Genomic DNA, 24742 nt, shown 5'->3' with positions numbered 1-24742 from the left:
TTCAGTTGTCTAATGGAGGTTCCTCCAGTTGTCTAATGGAGGTTCCTCCAGTTGTCTAATGGAGGTTCCTTCAGTTGTCTAATGGAGGTTCCTCCAGGTGTCTAATGGAGGTTCCTCCAGTTGTCTAATGGAGGTTCCTCCAGTTGTCTAATGGAGGTTCCTCCAGTTGTCTAATGGAGGTTCCCCCAGTTGTCTAATGGAGGTTCTTCCAGTTGTCTAATGGAGGTTCCTCCAGTTGTCTAATGGAGGTTCTTCCAGTTGTCTAATGGAGGTTCCTCCTGTTGTCTAATGGAGGTTCCTCCAGTTGTCTAATGGAGGTTCCTCCAGTTGTCTAATGGAGGTTCCCCCAGTTGTCTAATGGAGGTTCTTCCAGTTGTCTAATGGAGGTTCCTCCAGTTGTCTAATGGAGGTTCTTCCAGTTGTCTAATGGAGGTTCCTTCAGTTGTCTAATGGAGGTTCCTCCAGTTGTCTAATGGAGGTTCCTCCAGTTGTCTAATGGAGGTTCCTTCAGTTGTCTAATGGAGGTTCCTCCAATTGTCTAATGGAGGTTCCTCCAGTTGTCTAATGGAGGTTCCTCCAGGTGTCTAATGGAGGTTCCTCCAGTTGTCTAATGGAGGTTCCTTCAGTTGTCTAACGGAGGTTCCTTCAGTTGTCTAATGGAGGTTCCTCCAGTTGTCTAATGGAGGTTCCTCCAGTTGTCTAATGGAGGTTCCTTCAGTTGTCTAATGGAGGTTCCTCAGGTGTCTAATGGAGGTTCCTCCAGTTGTCTAATGGAGGTTCCTCCAGTTGTCTAATGGAGGTTCCTCCAGTTGTCTAATGGAGGTTCCCCAGTTGTCTAATGGAGGTTCTTCCAGTTGTCTAATGGAGGTTCCTCCAGTTGTCTAATGGAGGTTCTTCCAGTTGTCTAATGGAGGTTCCTCCAGTTGTCTAATGGAGGTTCCTCCAGTTGTCTAATGGAGGTTCCTCCAGTTGTCTAATGGAGGTTCCCCAGTTGTCTAATGGAGGTTCTTCCAGTTGTCTAATGGAGGTTCCTCCAGTTGTCTAATGGAGGTTCTTCCAGTTGTCTAATGGAGGTTCCTTCAGTTGTCTAATGGAGGTTCCTTCAGTTGTCTAATGGAGGTTCCTTCAGTTGTCTAATGGAGGTTCCTCCAGTTGTCTAATGGAGGTTCCTCCAGTTGTCTAATGGAGGTTCCTTCAGTTGTCTAATGGAGGTTCCTCCAGGTGTCTAATGGAGGTTCCTCCAGTTGTCTAATGGAGGTTCCTTCAGTTGTCTAACGGAGGTTCCTTCAGTTGTCTAATGGAGGTTCCTCCAGTTGTCTAATGGAGATTCCTCCAGTTGTCTAATGGAGGTTCCTTCAGTTGTCTAATGGAGGTTCCTCCAGTTGTCTAATGGAGGTTCCTCCAGGTGTCTAATGGAGGTTCCTTCAGTTGTCTAACGGAGGTTCCTTCAGTTGTCTATTGGAGGTTCCTCCAGTTGTCTAATGGAGGTTCCTTCAGTTGTCTAATGGAGGTTCCTCCAGGTGTCTAATGGAGGTTCCTCCAGTTGTCTAATGGAGGTTCCTTCAGTTGTCTAATGGAGGTTCCTTCAGTTGTCTAATGGAGGTTCCTCCAGTTGTCTAATGGAGGTTCCTCCAGGTGTCTAATGGAGGTTCCTTCAGTTGTCTAATGGAGGTTCCTCCAGGTGTCTAATGGAGGTTCCTCCAGGTGTCTAATGGAGGTTCCTCCAGGTGTCTAATGGAGGTTCCTTCAGTTCTCATAAACTTGTTTTGCATTTCTAATGTAATTCCCCACAATACACTCACACCCACCAGCATCCACCAGACACACACAAAATAAGAATACACTTTCATAGACTTCAATAAAACTATCATAACACAAGGAGAGGTACGTCCTTACTCTACTGAGGCTTTACTTGTAATTGCTCTCTCCCAGCAGGCCCCTGATATCCTAATGCCAAGGGCACATCTTATCTCGAACTTTAACCCAAACACCAGATGTGCTCAGGATGGCGATGCTACAGGTATTTAGGTCAGTTCCATAGTGCTGTGATGTGCTATTTTATTATTATTATTTTTTAACTACACTGAAACAGCCTGTTGAGAGATTGAGCCATGTCTAAACTACACTGAAACAGTCTGCTGAGTGACTGAGCCATGTCTAAACTACACTGAAACAGTCTGCTGAGTGACTGAGCCATGTCTAAACTACACTGAAACAGTCTGCTGAGGGACTGAGCCATATTTAAACTACACTGAAACAGCCTGCTGAGTGACTGAGCCATGTCTAAACTACACTGAAACAGTCTGCTGAGTGACTGAGCCATGTCTAAACTACACTGAAACAGTCTGCTGAGTGACTGAGCCATGTGTTCACTACACTGAAACAGTCTGATGAGGGACTGAGCCATATTTAAACTACACTGAAACAGTCTGCTGAGTGACTGAGCCATATTTAAACTACACTGAAACAGTCTGCTGAGTGACTGAGCCATGTGTTCACTACACTGAAACAGCCTGCTGAGTGACTGAGCCATATTTAAACTACACTGAAACAGTCTGCTGAGTGACTGAGCCATGTGTTCACTACACTGAAACAGTCTGCTGAGGGACTGAGCCATATTTAAACTACACTGAAACAGTCTGCTGAGTGACTGAGCCATGTGTTCACTACACTGAAACAGTCTGCTGAGGGACTGAGCCATGTGTTCACTACACTGAAACAGTCTGCTGAGAGATTGAGCCATATTTAAACTACACTGAAACAGCCTGCTGAGTGACTGAGCCATGTGTTCACTACACTGAAACAGTCTGCTGAGGGACTGAGCCATGTGTTCACTACACTGAAACAGCCTGCTGAGTGACTGAGCCATGTGTTCACTACACTGAAACAGCCTGCTGAGTGACTGAGCCATGTGTTCACTACACTGAAACAGTCTGCTGAGTGACTGAGCCATGTGTTCACTACACTGAAACAGTCTGCTGAGTGACTGAGCCATGTGTTCACTACACTGAAACAGCCTGCTGAGTGACTGAGCCATGTGTTCACTACACTGAAACAGTCTGCTGAGTGACTGAGCCATATTTAAACTACACTGAAACAGTCTGCTGAGTGACTGAGCCATGTGTTCACTACACTGAAACAGTCTGCTGAGTGACTGAGCCATGTGTTCACTACACTGAAACAGTCTGCTGAGGGACTGTGGAAAAATTATGTATTTTTTACTTACCTGTTTTGAGGTGAGTTTTATCAATGATCCCTCATAACCCTAAAACAAAGACCAAGACAAATTGTTAGCATAAACAGCAAAAACATGTAGTATTCAACATGACAGTATAGACTCTATTTGATGTTATAATAGTATTCAACATGACAGTATAGACTCTATTTGATGCCATGATAGTATTCAACATGACAGTATAGACTCTATTTGATGCTATAATAGTATTCAACATGACAGTATAGACTCTATTTGATGCCATGATAGTATTCAACATGACAGTATAGACTCTATTTGATGCCATGATAGTCTTCAACATGACAGTATAGACTCTATTTGATGTTATGATAGTATTCAACATGACAGTATAGACTCTATTTGATGCCATGATAGTCTTCAACATGACAGTATGGACTCTATTTGATGCTATAATAGTATTCAACATGACAGTATAGACTCTATTTTGATGTATTCAACATGACAGTATAGACTCTATTTATTCAACATGACAGTATAGACTCTATTTGATGTTATAATAGTATTCAACATGACAGTATAGACTCTATTTTTGATGTATTCAACATGACAGATAGTATTTGATGTTACATGTATTCAACATAGACTCTATTTGATGCTATGATAGTATTCAACATGACAGTATAGACTCTATTTGATACTATGATAGTATTCAACATGACAGTATAGACTCTATTTGATACTATGATAGTATTCAACATGACAGTATAGACTCTATTTGATACTGTGATAGTCTTCAACATGACAGTATAGACTCTATTTGATACTATGATAGTATTCAACATGACAGTTTTGACTCTATTTGATGCTATAATAGTATTCAACATGACAGTATAGACTCTATTTGATACTATAATAGTATTCAACATGACAGTACAGACTCTATTTGATGCTATAATAGTATTCAACATGACAGTATAGACTCTATTTGATGCCATGAAAGTCTTCAACATGACAGTATAGACTCTATTTGATACTATGATAGTATTCAACATGACAGTATAGACTCTATTTGATGCCATGATAGTATTCAACATGACAGTACAGACTATTTGATGCCATGATAGTATTCAACATGACAGTATAGACTCTATTTGATGTTATAATAGTATTCAACATGACAGTATAGACTCTATTTGATGTTATAATAGTATTCAACATGACAGTATAGACTCTATTTGATACTATGATAGTATTCAACATGACAGTATAGACTCTATTTGATGCCATGATAGTATTCAACATGACAGTATAGACTCTATTTGATGTTATAATAGTCTTCAACATGACAGTATAGACTCTATTTGATACTATAATAGTATTCAACATGACAATTATCAAATCAAATCAAATTCAAATTTGGTTCTTCTGATGATGTCAATGTAACATTAATTTGACTTGACATACGGTGTTAATAAAAACATTGTGAACGTGTTACATGTTTATTCATTTACATATTTTGACACAAAGTCTCATAAATGCCTAGGCGTCTTGGTGTTACTGGTCGTTGGTTAGTCGTGAGAAAAAGAAGAAAAAAAACACATGTTGAGGCCCCCTTGAAAATGTACCTGATTAGCTGTATCAGATGGAAAATGTAGCAACATGCTGCTGTGCATTAAGCGCTGTATCAGATGGAATTACACTGGTAGCAACACATGTTCCTGTGCATGACCCCTCAGATGGATCTGTGGTGTTATTACACTTGGTAGCAACATGCATAGTTCCTGTGCATGACCTAAGCGCTGTATCAGATGGATCTGTGGTGTTATTACACTTGGTAGCAACATGCATAGTTCCTGTGCATGACCTAAGCGCTGTATCAGATGGATCTGTGGTGTTAGCAACATGCATAGTTCCTGTGCATGACCTAAGCGCTGTATCAGATGGATCTGTGGTGCAACATGCATAGTTCCTGTGCATGACCTAAGCGCTGTGGATGCATGACCTAAGCGCTGTATCAGATGGATCTGTGGTGTTATTACACTTGGTAGCAACATGCATAGTTCCTGTGCATGACCTAAGCGCTGTATCAGATGGATCTGTGGTGTTATTACACTTGGTAGCAACATGCATAGTTCCTGTTCCTTGTTTATGTTCTGTAACTACAATGACCATGTGTTATTCTCTCAAAACTACCCCCCCCCCCTTATGATTACAGGTTTAGTTTTGATTGTATTCCAGGTTGAGGAATTGCAGGCAGTTTTCCATTGCCATTTATTTCCTGGTCACTAATGGAGGCCTGCTAACGGTTGCCTGTTTGAACAGAAGCCTTATCAATTGTTTCATATCATCCACGTTAACGCGTACACACACCTTAAATGGTCTGAACAGGAGATACAGCTCCCGCGGCTTTATATCCAGAGGTAGTCCACTGACAAATAATGTGCGGACCTAAAGAGGAGGAGATTAGGAGGAGAGAGGGACAGAAAGAGAAAGAGAGAGAGAGAGACGTTCATGTATTTTTCATTAACCTTCAGTAATTATAAATAGCTACCGTACCTGACAGATGATGTAGGACATTGAAACAGAGAAATGGAGTCTGAAATGGTCTGATAAGCTCAGTAATTCAGTAACTTACGTTACAAGTATGTGAAATACACTTGAAGCCAAGGTAAAAAAAACAACTTTGAAATATAATACACACAACCGATACAAGCATCACTTAACTCCATCACCCCTCCCTCCCTCCCTCCCTCCCTCCCTCCCTCCCTCCCTCCCTCCCCCTCCCTCCCTCCTTCCCTCCCTCCACAACACACACTTTCCTTTGTAAGCATACTACGTTTCTCTATAATCTACGGCCCACTGAGTTTTATGGCCGTCCTCCCCGGCATGTTCTACCTTCTGTTTTACGTTTGAACTTTTCAACTTGGGAGATGTGAGCAAGAGGAGAACGTGCTGCATTATGACGTATATGTCAGATTAGAATGACATGAAGAATTCTGATCCTGGTTTTTCTCTAGCAAGAGTGTGTGAAAACCTTGTGAAGACTTACAGAAAATGTTTGACCTCTGTTATATACCCTTTGTTGGCAATGACAAAGTATTGAGATACACTTTTGTTATTGACCAAATATTTATTTTCCACCATAATTTGCAAATAAATTCATTAAAAATCCTACAATGTGATTTTCAGGATTTTTTTTTCTCATTTTGTCTGTCATAGTTGAAGTGTACCTATGATGAAAATTACAGGCCTCTCTCATCTTTCTAAGTGGGAGAACTTGCACAATTGGTGGCTGACTAAATCGTTTTTTGCCCCACTGTATATGTCAGATTAGAATGACATGAAGAATTCTGATCCTGGTTTTTCTCTAGCAAGAGGTTGAACTGTGAAGAAGAAGAAAGAAAAAAACACGACGTGAGAATGATGAGGCTTCTTTCTCGTACAGTGATGCTCTAGGAATTGATAGGCTCAAAGATAGGTTCAGGAACGGGATTGGTTAGAGCACACAGGAAGTATAGGAGTTTAAATTTTTTTTTTTTTTTTTAAATTTAATTTGATTTCACCTTTATTTAACCAGGTAGGCTAGTTGAGAACAAGTTCTCATTTACAACTGCGACCTGGCAGTATATTCAACTAGCAAAGTAAAATGTTCGTTTTTTTGTCTTCAATGTCCAAGCTAAGAACGCATACACATTTAGTTCAGTGTCAACCAATGTGCAATCGAACCTTTATTTAACTAGGCAAGTCAGTTAAAGAACAAATTCCTATTTACAATGACGGCCTACTTCTACCAGGCCTCATGTGAATGCTTACTATGTATACGACATCATTGATATCCCTGATGAATTTGCTAGAAAAGATAACTTTCCAAATTAAAATAATAATTTTATTAAACATTTTTTTGCAACTGCCGGACGCATCTACTAAGACGCGCCACATTAATGTCAGCTTGGGGGCCGAATTCGGCACGCAGGCCTTTAGTTTAAGACCGCGGATTCGAAGTTAAAGCTGTCTTAAGTAGATCTGAATTTAGCCATGTAGAAATTCAGAGGAGTGTTGATTTCACAACTCACCATTTAGCACAACAGGAACTGAACAGATGAAGTGGTAAAACATCCATCCAAAGCAACGTGAAACCTCAAGCCGATGCCAAAACTGCACCGAAACAAACAGAGAAGCCTAGCAACTCCAGAGCTGGCAAGCCGAACCACCAGCTGGCTAATTCAACCTCGATGACTTTCTCACCTTAGCTTTTTATCTTATCTGAGTACAGATCTGTCACTGGTGTCTGTCAACGGCAGGTTGTGTGTCATAGCTGCACTAGAACATCAAGGCAGTTGCTGACAGCCAGTAAGGACTGTAAAACAATGAGTGAAAAAGTAGAAGAGTAAAAAAAAATATATATATATATATATAAGGGTAGATGAGATCTGATTTAAAGTCTACTCAGGTGCCTAATTACTGTGGTGAGGCAAAACTGAGAGTTTGGCACATTTTCAAGACAATCCAAAAGTTCAGTTGAATTATTTGAACCTTTCATCTAACTGTTTCGGGGTGACAATTTATGGTCTTTTTATCATGTGTTCATTCTCATCAACTGAGAAAGGTTACTGAACTCTCCTGCTGTGGGTTTAAACCCTAACAACTCCATTACTAGGTTACTGACTTATCCTGCTGTGGGTTTAAACCCTAACAACTCCATTATTAGGTTACTGAACTGTCCTGCTGTGGGTTCAAACCCTAACAACTCCATTATTAGGTTACTGAACTGTCCTGCTGTTGGTTTAAACCCTAACAACTCCATTATTAGGTTACTGACCTGTCCTGCTGTGGGTTTAAACCCTAACAACTCCATTACTAGGTTACTGACCTATCCTGCTGTGGGTTAAACCCTAACAACTCCATTATTAGGTTACTGAACTGTCCTGCTGTGGGTTTAAACCCTAACAACTCCATTATTAGGTTACTGACCTGTCCTGCTGTGGGTTTAAACCCTAACAACTCCATTATTAGGTTACTGAACTCTCCTGCTGTGGGTTTAAACCCTAACAACTCCATTATTAGGTTACTGAACTCTCCTGCTGTGGGTTTAAACCCTAACAACTCCATTACTAGGTTACTGAACTGTCCTGCTGTGGGTTTAAACCCTAACAACTCCATTACTAGGTTACTGAACTGTCCTGCTGTGGGTTTAAACCCTAACAACTCCATTACTAGGTTACTGAACTGTCCTGCTGTGGGTTTAAATCATAACAACTCCATTACTAGGTTACTGAACTATCCTGCTGTGGGTTTAATTCCTCACAACTCCATTACTAGGTTACTGAACTGTCCTGCTGTGGGTTTAAACCCTAACAACTCCATTACTAGGTTACTGAACTCTCCTGCTGTGGGTTTAAACCCTAACAACTCCATTATTAGGTTACTGAACTCTCCTGCTGTGGGTTTAAACCCTAACAACTCCATTATTAGGTTACTGAACTCTCCTGCTGTGGGTTTAAACCCTAACAACTCCATTACTAGGTTACTGAACTGTCCTGCTGTGGGTTTAAACCCTAACAACTCCATTACTAGGTTACTGAACTGTCCTGCTGTGGGGTTAAACCCTAACAACTCCATTACTAGGTTACTGAACTCTCCTGCTGTGGGTTTAAACCCTAACAAGTCCATTACTAGGTTACTGAACTATCCTGCTGTGGGTTTAAACCCTAACAACTCCATTACTTGGTTACTGAACTCTCCTGCTGTGGGTTTAAACCCTAACAACTCCATTATTAGGTTACTGAACTGTCCTGCTGTGGGTTTAAACCCTAACAACTCCATTACTAGGTTACTGAACTCTCCTGCTGTGGGTTTAAACCCTAACAAGTCCATTACTAGGTTACTGAACTATCCTGCTGTGGGTTTAAACCCTAACAACTCCATTACTAGGTTACTGAACTGTCCTGCTGTGGGTTTAAACCCTAACAACTCAATTACTAGGTTACTGAACTCTCCTGCTGTGGGTTTAAACCCTAACAACTCCATAATTAGGTTACTGAACTATCCTGCTGTGGGTTTAAACCCTAACAACTCCATTACTAGGTTACTGAACTCTCCTGCTATGGGTTTAAACCCTAACAACTCCATTACTAGGTTACTGAACTGTCACGCTGTGGGTTTAAACCCTACCAACTCCATTACTAGGTTACTGAACTCTCCTGCTGTGGGTTTAAACCCTAACAACTCCATTATTAGGTTACTGAACTCTCCTGCTGTGGGTTTAAACCCTAACAACTCCATTATTAGGTTACTGACCTGTCCTGCTGTGGGTTTAAACCCTAACAACTCCATTACTAGGTTACTGAACTCTCCTGCTGTGGGTTTAAACCCTAACAACTCAATTATTAGGTTACTGACCTATCCTGCTGTGGGTTTAAACCCTAACAACTCCATTACTAGGTTACTGAACTATCCTGCTGTGGGTTTAAACCCTAACAACTCCATAATTAGGTTACTGAACTATCCTGCTGTGGGTTTAAACCCTAACAACTCCATTATTAGGTTACTGAACTCTCCTGCTGTGTGTTTAAACCCTAACAACTCCATTATTAGGTTACTGAACTCTCCTGTTGTGGGTTTAAACCCTAACAACTCCATTATTAGGTTACTGAACTCTCCTGCTGTGGGTTTAAACCTAACAACTCCATTATTAGGTTACTGAACTCTCCTGCTGTGGGTTTAAACCTAACAACTCCATTACTAGGTTACTGAACTGTCCTGCTGTGGGTTTAAACCTAACAACTCCATTACTAGGTTACTGAACTGTCCTGCTGTGGGTTTAAACCCTAACAACTCCATTACTAGGTTACTGAACTGTCCTGCTGTGGGTTTAAATCCTAACAACTCCATTACTAGGTTACTGAACTATCCTGCTGTGGGTTTAATTCCTAACAACTCCATTACTAGGTTACTGAACTGTCCTGATGTGGGTTTAAACCCTAACAACTCCATTACTAGGTTACTGAACAATCCTGCTGTGGGTTTAAACCCTAACAACTCCATTACTAGGTTACTGAACTGTCCTGCTGTGGGTTTAAACCCTAACAACTCCATTACTAGGTTACTGAACTATCCTGCTGTGGGTTTAATTCCTCACAACTCCATTACTAGGTTACTGAACTGTCCTGCTGTGGGTTTAAACCCTAACAACTCCATTACTAGGTTACTGAACTCTCCTGCTGTGGGTTTAAACCCTAACAACTCCATTACTAGGTTACTGAACTCTCCTGCTGTGGGTTTAAACCCTAACAACTCCATTATTAGGTTACTGAACTGTCCTGCTGTGGGTTTAAACCCTAACAACTCCATTATTAGGTTACTGACCTGTCCTGCTGTGGGTTTAAACCCTAACAACTCCATTATTAGGTTACTGAACTCTCCTGCTGTGGGTTTAAACCCTAACAACTCCATTATTAGGTTACTGAACTCTCCTGCTGTGGGTTTAAACCCTAACAACTCCATTACTAGGTTACTGAACTGTCCTGCTGTGGGTTTAAACCCTAACAACTCCATTACTAGGTTACTGAACTGTCCTGCTGTGGGTTTAAACCCTAACAACTCCATTACTAGGTTACTGAACTGTCCTGCTGTGGGTTTAAATCATAACAACTCCATTACTAGGTTACTGAACTATCCTGCTGTGGGTTTAATTCCTAACAACTCCATTACTAGGTTACTGAACTGTCCTGATGTGGGTTTAAACCCTAACAACTCCATTACTAGGTTACTGAACTATCCTGCTGTGGGTTTAAACCCTAACAACTCCATTACTAGGTTACTGAACTGTCCTGCTGTGGGTTTAAACCCTAACAACTCCATTACTAGGTTACTGAACTATCCTGCTGTGGGTTTAATTCCTCACAACTCCATTACTAGGTTACTGAACTGTCCTGCTGTGGGTTTAAACCCTAACAACTCCATTACTAGGTTACTGAACTCTCCTGCTGTGGGTTTAAACCCTAACAACTCCATTATTAGGTTACTGAACTCTCCTGCTGTGGGTTTAAACCCTAACAACTCCATTATTAGGTTACTGAACTCTCCTGCTGTGGGTTTAAACCCTAACAACTCCATTACTAGGTTACTGAACTGTCCTGCTGTGGGTTTAAACCCTAACAACTCCATTACTAGGTTACTGAACTGTCCTGCTGTGGGGTTAAACCCTAACAACTCCATTACTAGGTTACTGAACTCTCCTGCTGTGGGTTTAAACCCTAACAAGTCCATTACTAGGTTACTGAACTATCCTGCTGTGGGTTTAAACCCTAACAACTCCATTACTTGGTTACTGAACTCTCCTGCTGTGGGTTTAAACCCTAACAACTCCATTATTAGGTTACTGAACTGTCCTGCTGTGGGTTTAAACCCTAACAACTCCATTACTAGGTTACTGAACTCTCCTGCTGTGGGTTTAAACCCTAACAAGTCCATTACTAGGTTACTGAACTATCCTGCTGTGGGTTTAAACCCTAACAACTCCATTACTAGGTTACTGAACTGTCCTGCTGTGGGTTTAAACCCTAACAACTCAATTACTAGGTTACTGAACTCTCCTGCTGTGGGTTTAAACCCTATCAACTCCATAATTAGGTTACTGAACTATCCTGCTGTGGGTTTAAACCCTAACAACTCCATTACTAGGTTACTGAACTCTCCTGCTATGGGTTTAAACCCTAACAACTCCATTACTAGGTTACTGAACTGTCACGCTGTGGGTTTAAACCCTACCAACTCCATTACTAGGTTACTGAACTCTCCTGCTGTGGGTTTAAACCCTAACAACTCCATTATTAGGTTACTGAACTCTCCTGCTGTGGGTTTAAACCCTAACAACTCCATTATTAGGTTACTGACCTGTCCTGCTGTGGGTTTAAACCCTAACAACTCCATTACTAGGTTACTGAACTCTCCTGCTGTGGGTTTAAACCCTAACAACTCAATTATTAGGTTACTGACCTATCCTGCTGTGGGTTTAAACCCTAACAACTCCATTACTAGGTTACTGAACTATCCTGCTGTGGGTTTAAACCCTAACAACTCCATAATTAGGTTACTGAACTCTCCTGCTGTGGGTTTAAACCCTAACAACTCCATTATTAGGTTACTGAACTCTCCTGCTGTGTGTTTAAACCCTAACAACTCCATTATTAGGTTACTGAACTCTCCTGTTGTGGGTTTAAACCCTAACAACTCCATTATTAGGTTACTGAACTCTCCTGCTGTGGGTTTAAACCCTAACAACTCCATTATTAGGTTACTGAACTCTCCTGCTGTGGGTTTAAACCCTAACAACTCCATTACTAGGTTACTGAACTGTCCTGCTGTGGGTTTAAACCCTAACAACTCCATTACTAGGTTACTGAACTGTCCTGCTGTGGGTTTAAACCCTAACAACTCCATTACTAGGTTACTGAACTGTCCTGCTGTGGGTTTAAATCCTAACAACTCCATTACTAGGTTACTGAACTATCCTGCTGTGGGTTTAATTCCTAACAACTCCATTACTAGGTTACTGAACTGTCCTGATGTGGGTTTAAACCCTAACAACTCCATTACTAGGTTACTGAACAATCCTGCTGTGGGTTTAAACCCTAACAACTCCATTACTAGGTTACTGAACTGTCCTGCTGTGGGTTTAAACCCTAACAACTCCATTACTAGGTTACTGAACTATCCTGCTGTGGGTTTAATTCCTCACAACTCCATTACTAGGTTACTGAACTGTCCTGCTGTGGGTTTAAACCCTAACAACTCCATTACTAGGTTACTGAACTCTCCTGCTGTGGGTTTAAACCCTAACAACTCCATTACTAGGTTACTGAACTCTCCTGCTGTGGGTTTAAACCCTAACAACTCAATTATTAGGTTACTGACCTATCCTGCTGTGGGTTTAAACCCTAACAACTCCATTACTAGGTTACTGAACTGTCCTGCTGTGGGTTTAAACCCTAACAACTCCATAATTAGGTTACTGAACTCTCCTGCTGTGGGTTTAAACCCTAACAACTCCATTATTAGGTTACTGAACTCTCCTGCTGTGTGTTTAAACCCTAACAACTCCATTATTAGGTTACTGAACTCTCCTGTTGTGCGTTTAAACCCTAACAACTCCATTATTAGGTTACTGAACTCTCCTGCTGTGGGTTTAAACCCTAACAACTCCATTATTAGGTTACTGAACTCTCCTGCTGTGGGTTTAAACCCTAACAACTCCATTACTAGGTTACTGAACTGTCCTGCTGTGTGTTTAAACCCTAACAACTCCATTACTAGGTTACTGAACTGTCCTGCTGTGGGTTTAAACCCTAACAACTCCATTACTAGGTTACTGAACTGTCCTGCTGTGGGTTTAAATCCTAACAACTCCATTACTAGGTTACTGAACTATCCTGCTGTGGGTTTAATTCCTAACAACTCCATTACTAGGTTACTGAACTGTCCTGATGTGGGTTTAAACCCTAACAACTCCATTACTAGGTTACTGAACAATCCTGCTGTGGGTTTAAACCCTAACAACTCCATTACTAGGTTACTGAACTGTCCTGCTGTGGGTTTAAACCCTAACAACTCCATTACTAGGTTACTGAACTATCCTGTTGTGGGTTTAATTCCTCACAACTCCATTACTAGGTTACTGAACTGTCCTGCTGTGGGTTTAAACCCTAACAACTCCATTACTAGGTTACTGAACTCTCCTGCTGTGGGTTTAAACCCTAACAACTCCATTATTAGGTTACTGAACTCTCCTGCTGTGGGTTTAAACCCTAACAACTCCATTATTAGGTTACTGAACTGTCCTGCTGTGGGTTTAAACCCTAACAACTCCATTACTAGGTTACTGAACTGTCCTGCTGTGGGGTTAAACCCTAACAACTCCATTACTTGGTTACTGAACTCTCCTGCTGTGGGTTTAAACCCTAACAACTCCATTATTAGGTTACTGAACTGTCCTGCTGTGGGTTTAAACCCTAACAACTCCATTACTAGGTTACTGAACTCTCCTGCTGTGGGTTTAAACCCTAACAAGTCCATTACTAGGTTACTGAACTATCCTGCTGTGGGTTTAAACCCTAACAACTCCATTACTAGGTTACTGAACTGTCCTGCTGTGGGTTTAAACCCTAACAACTCAATTACTAGGTTACTGAACTCTCCTGCTGTGGGTTTAAACCCTAACAACTCCATAATTAGGTTACTGAACTATCCTGCTGTGGGTTTAAACCCTAACAACTCCATTACTAGGTTACTGAACTCTCCTGCTATGGGTTTCAACCCTAACAACTCCATTACTAGGTTACTGAACTGTCACGCTGTGGGTTTAAACCCTAACAACTCCATTACTAGGTTACTGAACTCTCCTGCTGTGGGTTTAAACCCTAACAACTCCATTATTAGGTTACTGAACTCTCCTGCTGTGGGTTTAAACCCTAACAACTCCATTATTAGGTTACTGACCTGTCCTGCTGTGGGTTTAAACCCTAACAACTCCATTACTAGGTTACTGAACTCTCCTGCTGTGGGTTTAAACCCTAACAACTCAATTATTAGGTAACTGACCTATCCTGCTGTGGGTTTAAACCCTAACAACTCCATTACTAGGTTACTGAACTATCCTGCTGTGGGTTTAAACCCTAACAACTCCATTATTAGGTTACTGAACTCTCCTGCTGTGTGTTTAAACCCTAACAACTCCATTATTAGCTTACTGAACTCTCCTGTTGTGGGTTTAAACCCTAACAACTCCATTATTAGGTTACTGAACTCTCCTGCTGTGGGTTTAAACCCTAACAACTCCATTATTAGGTTACTGAACTCTCCTGCTGTGGGTTTAAACCCTAACAACTCCATTACTAGGTTACTGAACTGTCCTGCTGTGGGTTTAAACCCTAACAACTCCATTACTAGGTTACTGAACTGTCCTGCTGTGGGTTTAAACCCTAACAACTCCATTACTAGGTTACTGAACTGTCCTGCTGTGGGTTTAAATCCTAACAACTCCATTACTAGGTTACTGAACTATCCTGCTGTGGGTTTAATTCCTAACAACTCCATTACTAGGTTACTGAACTGTCCTGATGTGGGTTTAAACCCTAACAACTCCATTACTAGGTTACTGAACTATCCTGCTGTGGGTTTAAACCCTAACAACTCCATTACTAGGTTACTGAACTGTCCTGCTGTGGGTTTAAACCCTAACAACTCCATTACTAGGTTACTGAACTATCCTGCTGTGGGTTTAATTCCTCACAACTCCATTACTAGGTTACTGAACTGTCCTGCTGTGGGTTTAAACCCTAACAACCCCATTACTAGGTTACTGAACTCTCCTGCTGTGGGTTTAAACCCTAACAACTCCATTATTAGGTTACTGAACTCTCCTGCTGTGGGTTTAAACCCTAACAACTCCATTATTAGGTTACTGAACTCTCCTGCTGTGGGTTTAAACCCTAACAACTCCATTGCTAGGTTACTGAACTGTCCTGCTGTGGGTTTAAACCCTAACAACTCCATTACTAGGTTACTGAACTGTCCTGCTGTGGGGTTAAACCCTAACAACTCCATTACTAGGTTACTGAACTCTCCTGCTGTGGGTTTAAACCCTAACAACTCCATTATTAGGTTACTGAACTGTCCTGCTGTGGGTTTAAACCCTAACAACTCCATTACTAGGTTACTGAACTCTCCTGCTGTGGGTTTAAACCCTAACAAGTCCATTACTAGGTTACTGAACTATCCTGCTGTGGGTTTAAACCCTAACAACTCCATTACTAGGTTACTGAACTGTCCTGCTGTGGGTTTAAACCCTAACAACTCAATTACTAGGTTACTGAACTCTCCTGCTGTGGGTTTAAACCCTAACAACTCCATAATTAGGTTACTGAACTATCCTGCTGTGGGTTTAAACCCTAACAACTCCATTACTAGGTTACTGAACTCTCCTGCTATGGGTTTAAACCCTAACAACTCCATTACTAGGTTACTGAACTGTCACGCTGTGGGTTTAAACCCTAACAACTCCATTACTAGGTTACTGAACTCTCCTGCTGTGGGTTTAAACCCTAACAACTCCATTATTAGGTTACTGAACTCTCCTGCTGTGGGTTTAAACCCTAACAACTCCATTACTAGGTTACTGAACTCTCCTGCTGTGGGTTTAAACCCTAACAACTCCATTATTAGGTTACTGACCTGTCCTGCTGTTGGTTTAAACCCTAACAACTCCATTACTAGGTTACTGACCTGTCCTGCTGTGGGTTTAAACCCTAACAACTCCATTACTAGGTTACTGAAGTGTCCTGCTTTGGGTTTAAATCCTAACAACTCCATTATTAGGTTACTGAACTCTCCTGCTGTGGGTTTAAACCCTAACAACTCCATTACTAGGTTACTGAACTCTCCTGCTGTGGATTTAAACCCTAACAACTCCATTATTAGGTTACTGAACTCTCCTGCTGTGGGTTTAAACCCTAACAACTCCATTACTAGGTTACGTAGCTGTCCTGCTGTGGGTTTAAACCCTAACAACTCCATTACTAGGTTACTGAACTATCCTGCTCTGGGTTTAAACCCTAACAACTCCATTACTAGGTTACTGAACTGTCCTGCTGTGGGTTTAAACCCTAACAACTCAATTACTAGGTTACTGAACTCTCCTGCTGTGGGTTTAAACCCTAACAACTCCATAATTAGGTTACTGAACTATCCTGCTGTGGGTTTAAACCCTAACAACTCCATTACTAGGTTACTGAACTCTCCTGCTATGGGTTTAAACCCTAACAACTCCATTACTAGGTTACTGAACTGTCACGCTGTGGGTTTAAACCCTAACAACTCCATTACTAGGTTACTGAACTCTCCTGCTGTGGGTTTAAACCCTAACAACTCCATTATTAGGTTACTGAACTCTCCTGCTGTGGGTTTAAACCCTAACAACTCCATTACTAGGTTACTGAACTCTCCTGCTGTGGGTTTAAACCCTAACAACTCCATTATTAGGTTACTGACCTGTCCTGCTGTTGGTTTAAACCCTAACAACTCCATTACTAGGTTACTGACCTGTCCTGCTGTGGGTTTAAACCCTAACAACTCCATTACTAGGTTACTGAAGTGTCCTGCTTTGGGTTTAAATCCTAACAACTCCATTATTAGGTTACTGAACTCTCCTGCTGTGGGTTTAAACCCTAACAACTCCATTACTAGGTTACTGAACTCTCCTGCTGTGGATTTAAACCCTAACAACTCCATTATTAGGTTACTGAACTCTCCTGCTGTGGGTTTAAACCCTAACAACTCCATTACTAGGTTACGTAGCTGTCCTGCTGTGGGTTTAAACCCTAACAACTCCATTACTAGGTTACTGAACTGTCCTGCTGTGGGTTTAAACCCTAACAAGTCCATTACTAGGTTACTGACCTGTCCTGCTGTGGGTTTAAACCCTAACAACTCCATTACTAGGTTACTGACCTGTCCTGCTGTGGGTTTAAACCCTAACAACTCCATTACTAGGTTACTGAACTCTCCTGCTGTGGCCTTAATCCCTAACCAGTCTATTACAAGGCTACTGAAACACTCTGGACGTGTCAAGACGAGGACTCCCTACACTGAGTCCACTATACAGTCAGAACAATTGGACATTCCTAACTGAGTTGGACCATGCTCTACTGCACTGAGTTATTAGTATGACGTTAGTTATTGTATTACATGATATATGCTGGAACGCGTGTGGTTTTGTGCTGCGTGCACTGTCAGATGTCAGATGATGGTCACATGTGTTAACAGTTCTCCACACACATCTGCTATCGATTAGTTATATAGATATTTTTTTCTCTCCCAGACTACTATGAAAAGACATGGGTGTAGACAGGTGTCCTACTGTTTCCAGTGAGGTGAGATATTACACTTTTACTATGCAGTAAACTGATTAGAAGCCTATAGCTGCACTCAACCAGACTCAGTGGTTCTGGAGAATAAAATTAAATATGATGAAAGTATATGACATGATGCAGGACATATGCAGTGTTTTTTTTTTATAGCAATATCAAATCATTTCTGGGTAGCAAGTAAGTACCCTACTGTAATAGTACCCTACTGTAATAGGACCCTACTGTAATAGTACCCTACTGTAATAGGACCCTACTGTAATAGGACCCTACTGTAATAGTACCCTACTGTAATAGGACCCTACTGTAATAGGACCCTACTGTAATAGTACCCTACTGTAATAGTACCCTACTGTAATAGGACCCTACTGTAATAGTACCCTACTGTAATAGGACCCTACTGTAATAGTACCCTACTATAATAGTTTTCCATTCAAATGTTTAGCAAAACACTATTTCTCAAGCAAAATGTTGCTAGGACTGTCTGGGAGTGGTCTGAGTGAGGGAAGGGAAAAGTGAATAGTAGCTGTTTTAGGCAGAGAGGTTTGGAACTCTCTTTCTTATTAGTCTATTAACCAATTTACCGTCTAGTGATGTCACCAGGCAAACCCAAACTCCCGCCAATGCAAACAGGCTGATTAGAAGGTCCTATGTAGATTGTATTTTTAACCCGAAAATATTTTTTTACATTTTACATTTATTTAATGAGGCAAGTCAGTTAAGAAACAATTATACTTTTCGAGGAACAGTGGGTGAACTGCCTGTTCAGGGGTAGAATGACAGATTTTTAACTTGTCAGCTCGGGAATTTGAACTTGCAACCTTCTGGTTACTAGTCCAACAATCTAACCAGTAGGCTACCCTCATTTTTTTCACATGTATATAGTGGTCGTATTATCAGCTGCTGTACAATATGATACAAAAACAAACAACAACAAAACAACTGAATTTTGACTGCACTGGGCATTTCATTGATTTAAGCCATGTTTTAGAACATTCTCCTGAGTCACTGTGAGTTTTCCACCTGCATTCCCATAGTGCTGAGGTGCCCTGTTTCTGGCTTGGAATCCTTGACCATTTATGGTGCTCTCATGCACACCAACCCGCTGAGAGTGCTTCAATCAAAAACAGCAGACCCGCCACCAGCCAGCTGAGAACTTCACAAAGTGCACACAGTGCCGTTACCTGGCAACAGTTAGCAAAGCTCGGTGCGCACCGGGGCCAAAAACATCAGATCCTATTAAGGCCACCGTTGCTGTGTGTCCCGCGGGAGGAATGCACCTCTAATCAGCCCTCTATGATGCCATTGCCTGTGAATGAAGTCATCACCTCAACTGCGATGGCCAAACACAACTTTTGGGGGTCCCAGAGCCACCTAAAGACTCTAAAAATGGTATTGTGACTACTAGAACAAAGTCATCAACTCCAACTGTAGCTCTAACTGAGGAGATGTCAAACCATTTCCACCCTGACTCTAGAACAATGTCATCAACTCCAACTGTAGCTCTAACTGAGGAGATGTCAAACCATATCCACCCTGACCATTTCCACCCTGACTCTAGAACAATGTCATCAACTCCAACTGTAGCTCTAACTGAGGAGATGTCAAACCATTTCCACCCTGACTCTAGAACAATGTCATCAACTCCAACTGTAGCTCTAACTGAGGAGATGTCAAACCATTTCCACCCTGACTCTAGAACAATGTCATCAACTCCAACTGTAGCTCTAACTGAGGAGATGTCAAACCATTTCCACCCTGACTCTAGAACAATGTCATCAACTCCAACTGTAGCTCTAACTGAGGAGATGTCAAACCATTTCCACCCTGACTCTAGAACAATGTCATCAACTCCAACTGTAGCTCTAACTGAGGAGATGTCAAACCATTTCCACCCTGACTCTAGAACAATGTCATCAACTCCAACTGTAGCTCTAACTGAGGAGATGTCAAACCATTTCCACCCTGACTCTAGAACAATGTCATCAACTCCAACTGTAGCTCTAACTGAGGAGATGTCAAACCATATCCACCCTGACTCTAGAACAATGTCATCAACTCCAACTGTAGCTCTAACTGAGGAGATGTCAAACCATTTCCAAAACAATGGCCATAAGTAACACTTTTCACACAAAATGAAGGCTGTTTTCAGAATCAATAACAACCGAAGCCAAAGTCAACATATTCTAAAAACATATAACATGATTAGCTACCATTATATTGACGCTTACAGTATAAACTATTTCAGTAACAAAACAGTTTGAGTTTGTAGAAAGAGAAAGATATTTCTCGCCCATTATAACGGTTATTAATTAATTAATAATAACTCATTTGTGACAATTGTGAAGAGCTACTGATGAACAGAAAAATAAAGAACCATCTGTATAGACTTAGATAAAGACTTTTATTCTGAGTTAGAAAACATTTGGTTAAATGATCTGTCTGATCATAAAATTCATAGAATTATATCTATGTCACAATTGATTGTTTCATAAGCAATTATAATATTCCTAAATCGATGATTTCTCACGTATGGAATGCATCCTTTCTTCAAGTCAGAGATGCATGGCTTCAGGTAGGTGTTCCGAGTTCGAGTTCATGTGCTTGTTTTTGACCACCCGTTTCTGTTTAACATGAGAGACATGACCTCGGAGTGTGAGTGGGATGAATATTATTTGTGTCGGAGCCAAGTTCCGTAGATAGAGGACTCAGGTGTGGTAGGGAGAGATCTGGAGTTTGGACTTGGCATTGTGAGGTTTGATTTGTGTGTGTGTATACATTTGTCCTATTTCAGAAATGCGCAAGTGTGTATTAATACACGTGTGAATTGTAAATATATTTTTGTCACTGTTCTCTGTTATTGTCCGTCTTTATAGTTAAGAGAAACTGAAGGTCTTCTAAGTGTCAAACGACCCAAAATGGATGAATCCATCTCAGGCTGTTGTTAATCCTGCATGAGTCAGGGTGAAAACAAAAGGTCAAGTTCCCCATTCAAGATCAGAGGTCATAGCAAGGTTAGTGTTTGGGTCATGGGTTAACTGAGAGGTCAAATACACTAAAAACAAGAAAGGGGTTTGAACCACCGATCACTGCCTCTCAAAGGTCTGTCAATGTTAAAGCAAGTGACTGAAGCCAGAACACGTTAAAACAAAATATATTTTTGTTTATTAAACAAATGATTGAAGACAGAAAACGTATAAACAACTGATTGAAGACAGAGCAAATAAAGAGTTGTCTTTAGGTGTTGTGTTCTCCTTGTCTTCCTCTCATTTAAACTGAACCCCGTCCTAAGCCTTTAGGTTTCTTCATTTCCTGTCAATCAACCGCCGTTCATCTTGAACCCAGAGACAGGCTACGAGGGGTATTTTAACACGTCAACAGGAAGGCTATTTTCACAGACTGTCAAGTAGATTGTCCGTTTTTGGGCTACATTTACAGCTGCCTCAGTATGCTAAATAGATATTTCCTCTCCCTATTCACTTCCTCCTCTCTGTGGTAAGACCCTCCCCCTCTCTGTGATAAGACCCTCCCCCCTCTCTGTGGTAAGACCCGTCCCCTCTCTGTGGTAAGACCCTCCCCCCTCTCTGTGGTAAGACCCTCCCCCTCTCTGTGATAAGACCCTCCCCCTCTCTGTGGTAAGACCATCCCCCCTCTCTGTGGTAAGACCCTCCCCCTCTCTGTGTTAAGACCCCCCCTCTCTGTGATAAGACCCTCCCCCTCTCTGTGGTAAGACCCTCCCCCTCTCTGTGATAAGACCCTCCCCCCTCTCTGTAGTAAGACCCTCCCCCTCTCTGTGGTAAGACCTTCCCCCTGTCTGTGTTAAGACCCCCTCTCTGTGATAAGACCCTCCCCCTCTCTGTGGTAAGACCCTCCCCCTCTCTGTGGTAAGACCCTCCCCCTCTCTGTGATAAGACCCTCCCCCTCTCTGTGATAAGACCCTCCCCCTCTCTGTGGTAAGACCCTCCCCCTCTCTGTGATAAGACCCTCCCCTCTCTGTGATAAGACCCTCCCCCTCTCTGTGGTAAGACCCGTCCCCTCTCTGTGGTAAGACCCTCCCCCTCTCTGTGATAAGACCCTCCCCCTCTCTGTGGTAAGACCCTCCCCCTCTCTGTGGTAAGACCCGTCCCCTCTCTGTGATAAGACCCTCCCCCCTCTCTGTGGTAAGACAGCCATCTCCATAGGCTGACTCAACAACATTCCAAAGACAATAATTAGAACGGGCTAATTGAGCCTTTCCCACGAATCCCTTTGTTACTGATCCCCCCAACCTTGGTCTTTTTTGATTTGAAGTCGGTAAAAGTATGAGTTAAACTGGACAGAAACTGACTACAGTCACTTCTGTTTAAGCTTAAAACTTCCAGTTACAGAAGAAAATTACCCTTTAAAAATCAACTATTTCTAAAACAAACCAATTTAACCCCTGATGGTAAGGCACCCACTTAATCCAATGATGGAGAGCCTAACCCTGGTTAGCATGGCTGGCATGCTGGCTAAAGACTCATGGCTTTCAGCTGAGCAGTCAGTAGTCAGTTGTCAGCAGTCAGTAGTCAGCAGTCAGTAGTCAGTAGTCAGCAGTCAGTAGTCAGTAGTCAGCAGTCAGTAGTCAGCAGTCAGTAGTCAGTAGTCAGCAGTCAGCAGTCAGTAGTCAGCAGTCAGTAGTCAGTAGTCAGCAGTCAGTAGTCAGTAGTCAGCAGTCAGTAGTCAGTAGTCAGTAGTCAGTAGCCAGCAGTCAGCAGTCAGCAGTCAGTAGTCAGCAGTCAGTAGCCAGTAGCCAGTAGTCAGTAGTCAGTAGTCAGCAGTCAGCAGTCAGCAGTCAAGAGTAAGTAGTCAGCAGTCAGCAGTCAGTAGTCAGCCTCACATGTTCTGCCTGGCTGGCTCTCTCGTCTTTAGGGTTCCCATGACCATAAACGGGTCATCTGCTAAACGCTGAGGGTCATCTCAGGGTCATCTGTAAAACGCTGAGGGTCATCTCAGGGTCATCTGTAAAACGCTGAGGGTCATCTCAGGGTCATCTGTAAAACGCTGAGGGTCATCTGTTAAATGCTGAGGGTCATCTCAGGGTCATCTGTAAAACGCTGAGGGTCATCTCAGGGTCATCTGTTAAATGCTGAGGGTCATCTGTAAAACGCTGAGGGTCATCTCAGGGTCATGCTTTCACATTATGATATACCCCAATAGAGAGCAGGCCTGCTGGGATATGGTGAGGGATGGGTTATAGAGAAAATGGAGAGAGAGGAAGGAGGGGAGTTGGATCGAGAGAGAGAGGAAGATGATGGTTGGTAGTTGAATGAGAGAGAGACTAAGGTGATGGTTGGTAGTTGAATGAGAGAGAGAATAAGGTGATGGTTGGTAGTTGAATGAGAGAGAGACTAAGGTGATGGTTGGTAGTTGAATGAGAGAGAGACTAAGGTGATGGTTGGTAGTTGAATGAGAGAGAGACTAAGGTGATGGTTGGTAGTTGAATGAGAGAGAGACTAAGGTGATGGTTGGTAGTTGAATGAGAGAGAGACTAAGGGTGATGGTTGGTAGTTGAATGAGAGAGAGACTAAGGCGATGGTTGGTAGTTGAATGAGAGAGAGACTAAGGTGATGGTTGGTAGTTGAATGAGAGAGAGACTAAGGTGATGGTTGGTAGTTGAATGAGAGAGAGACTAAGGGTGATGGTTGGTAGTTGAAGGAGAGAGAGACTAAGGGTGATGGTTGGTAGTTGAATTTGAGAGATGCTAAGGTGATGGTTGGTAGTTGAATGAGAGAGAGACTAAGGTGATGGTTGGTAGTTGAATGAGAGAGAGACTAAGGTGATGGTTGGTAGTTGAATGAGAGAGAGACTAAGGGTGATGGTTGGTAGTTGAATGAGAGAGAGACTAAGGGTGATGGTTGGTAGTTGAAGGAGAGAGAGACTAAGGGTGATGGTTGGTAGTTGAATGAGAGAGAGACTAAGGTGATGGTTGGTAGTTGAATGAGAGAGAGACTAAGATGGTGGTTGGTAGTTGAATGAGAGAGAGACTAAGGTGATGGTTGGTAGTTGAATGAGAGAGAGACTAAGGGTGATGGTTGGTAGTTGAATGAGAGAGAGACTAAGATGGTGGTTGGTGCCACTGAGTGTCATTATAATGCCAGGAGTTAGTGAGAGCATGAGTAAAAAAGGGAGAGTGAGGGAGAGAAAGAGGGGGGGGGGGGGGTGTTAAGATAGATGTGGTTAATTATAGTATGTGAGTGAGAGAGACTAAGTGCAGGTGACAGAATAAGCACATAGACACAGCATGACAAAACAAAGCAAACCGCCAGACGTATTTCAGAAAGGCTGGCACGTCTCCCAACACTACTATCTGTCAATGATCACACAGCATCATAAGACATGAATGGACCTTAAGTCAGCAATGAGGGGCGTTATAAACCAAGATGATCAGTGTATTCACACAACGGCTGCTTCTTTTCTCCTCTTACTGGACTATTCTCAAATGGTTTTGAAGACTTCTGTACAATTCTAAACACTTCTTTTTTTTCTTTCTTCCTCCCAGCGTCACATTTCACAGTCGAACCAGCAGTTGTTGACACTAAGCCTTGTTGTGTTTTCAAATACCTCTTGTCACACAGCTGACAAATGTCCAAGATAAGATAACAAT

General features: G+C 42.0%; 1 protein-coding gene across 2 annotated transcripts in view; it reads right to left on the bottom strand.

Moving 5' to 3' along the window:
- The window catches only part of LOC115133674 (RNA-binding protein with multiple splicing), a 55376-nt gene that overhangs the window by 18412 nt on the left and 12222 nt on the right, over nucleotides 1-24742 (bottom strand). Inside the window, exons 2-3 of one of the 2 annotated variants that reach the window (XM_065016539.1) lie at nucleotides 5567-5644; nucleotides 3227-3265 (exon numbers count right to left, since the gene is read on the bottom strand). In XM_065016539.1, the coding sequence (XP_064872611.1) occupies nucleotides 3227-3265; nucleotides 5567-5644 (117 nt within the window). The remainder of the gene's footprint in view (nucleotides 1-3226; nucleotides 3266-5566; nucleotides 5645-24742) is intronic. The other variant, XM_065016540.1, reaches the window with a different exon arrangement.

This window comes from Oncorhynchus nerka, unplaced genomic scaffold, assembly GCF_034236695.1.
Source record: "Oncorhynchus nerka isolate Pitt River unplaced genomic scaffold, Oner_Uvic_2.0 unplaced_scaffold_34___fragment_2___debris, whole genome shotgun sequence".
NCBI classification, from domain to species: domain Eukaryota; kingdom Metazoa; phylum Chordata; class Actinopteri; order Salmoniformes; family Salmonidae; genus Oncorhynchus; species Oncorhynchus nerka.
Note: the sequence above shows the minus strand (reverse complement) of the source record. Positions and strands in the feature narration are given on the sequence as shown.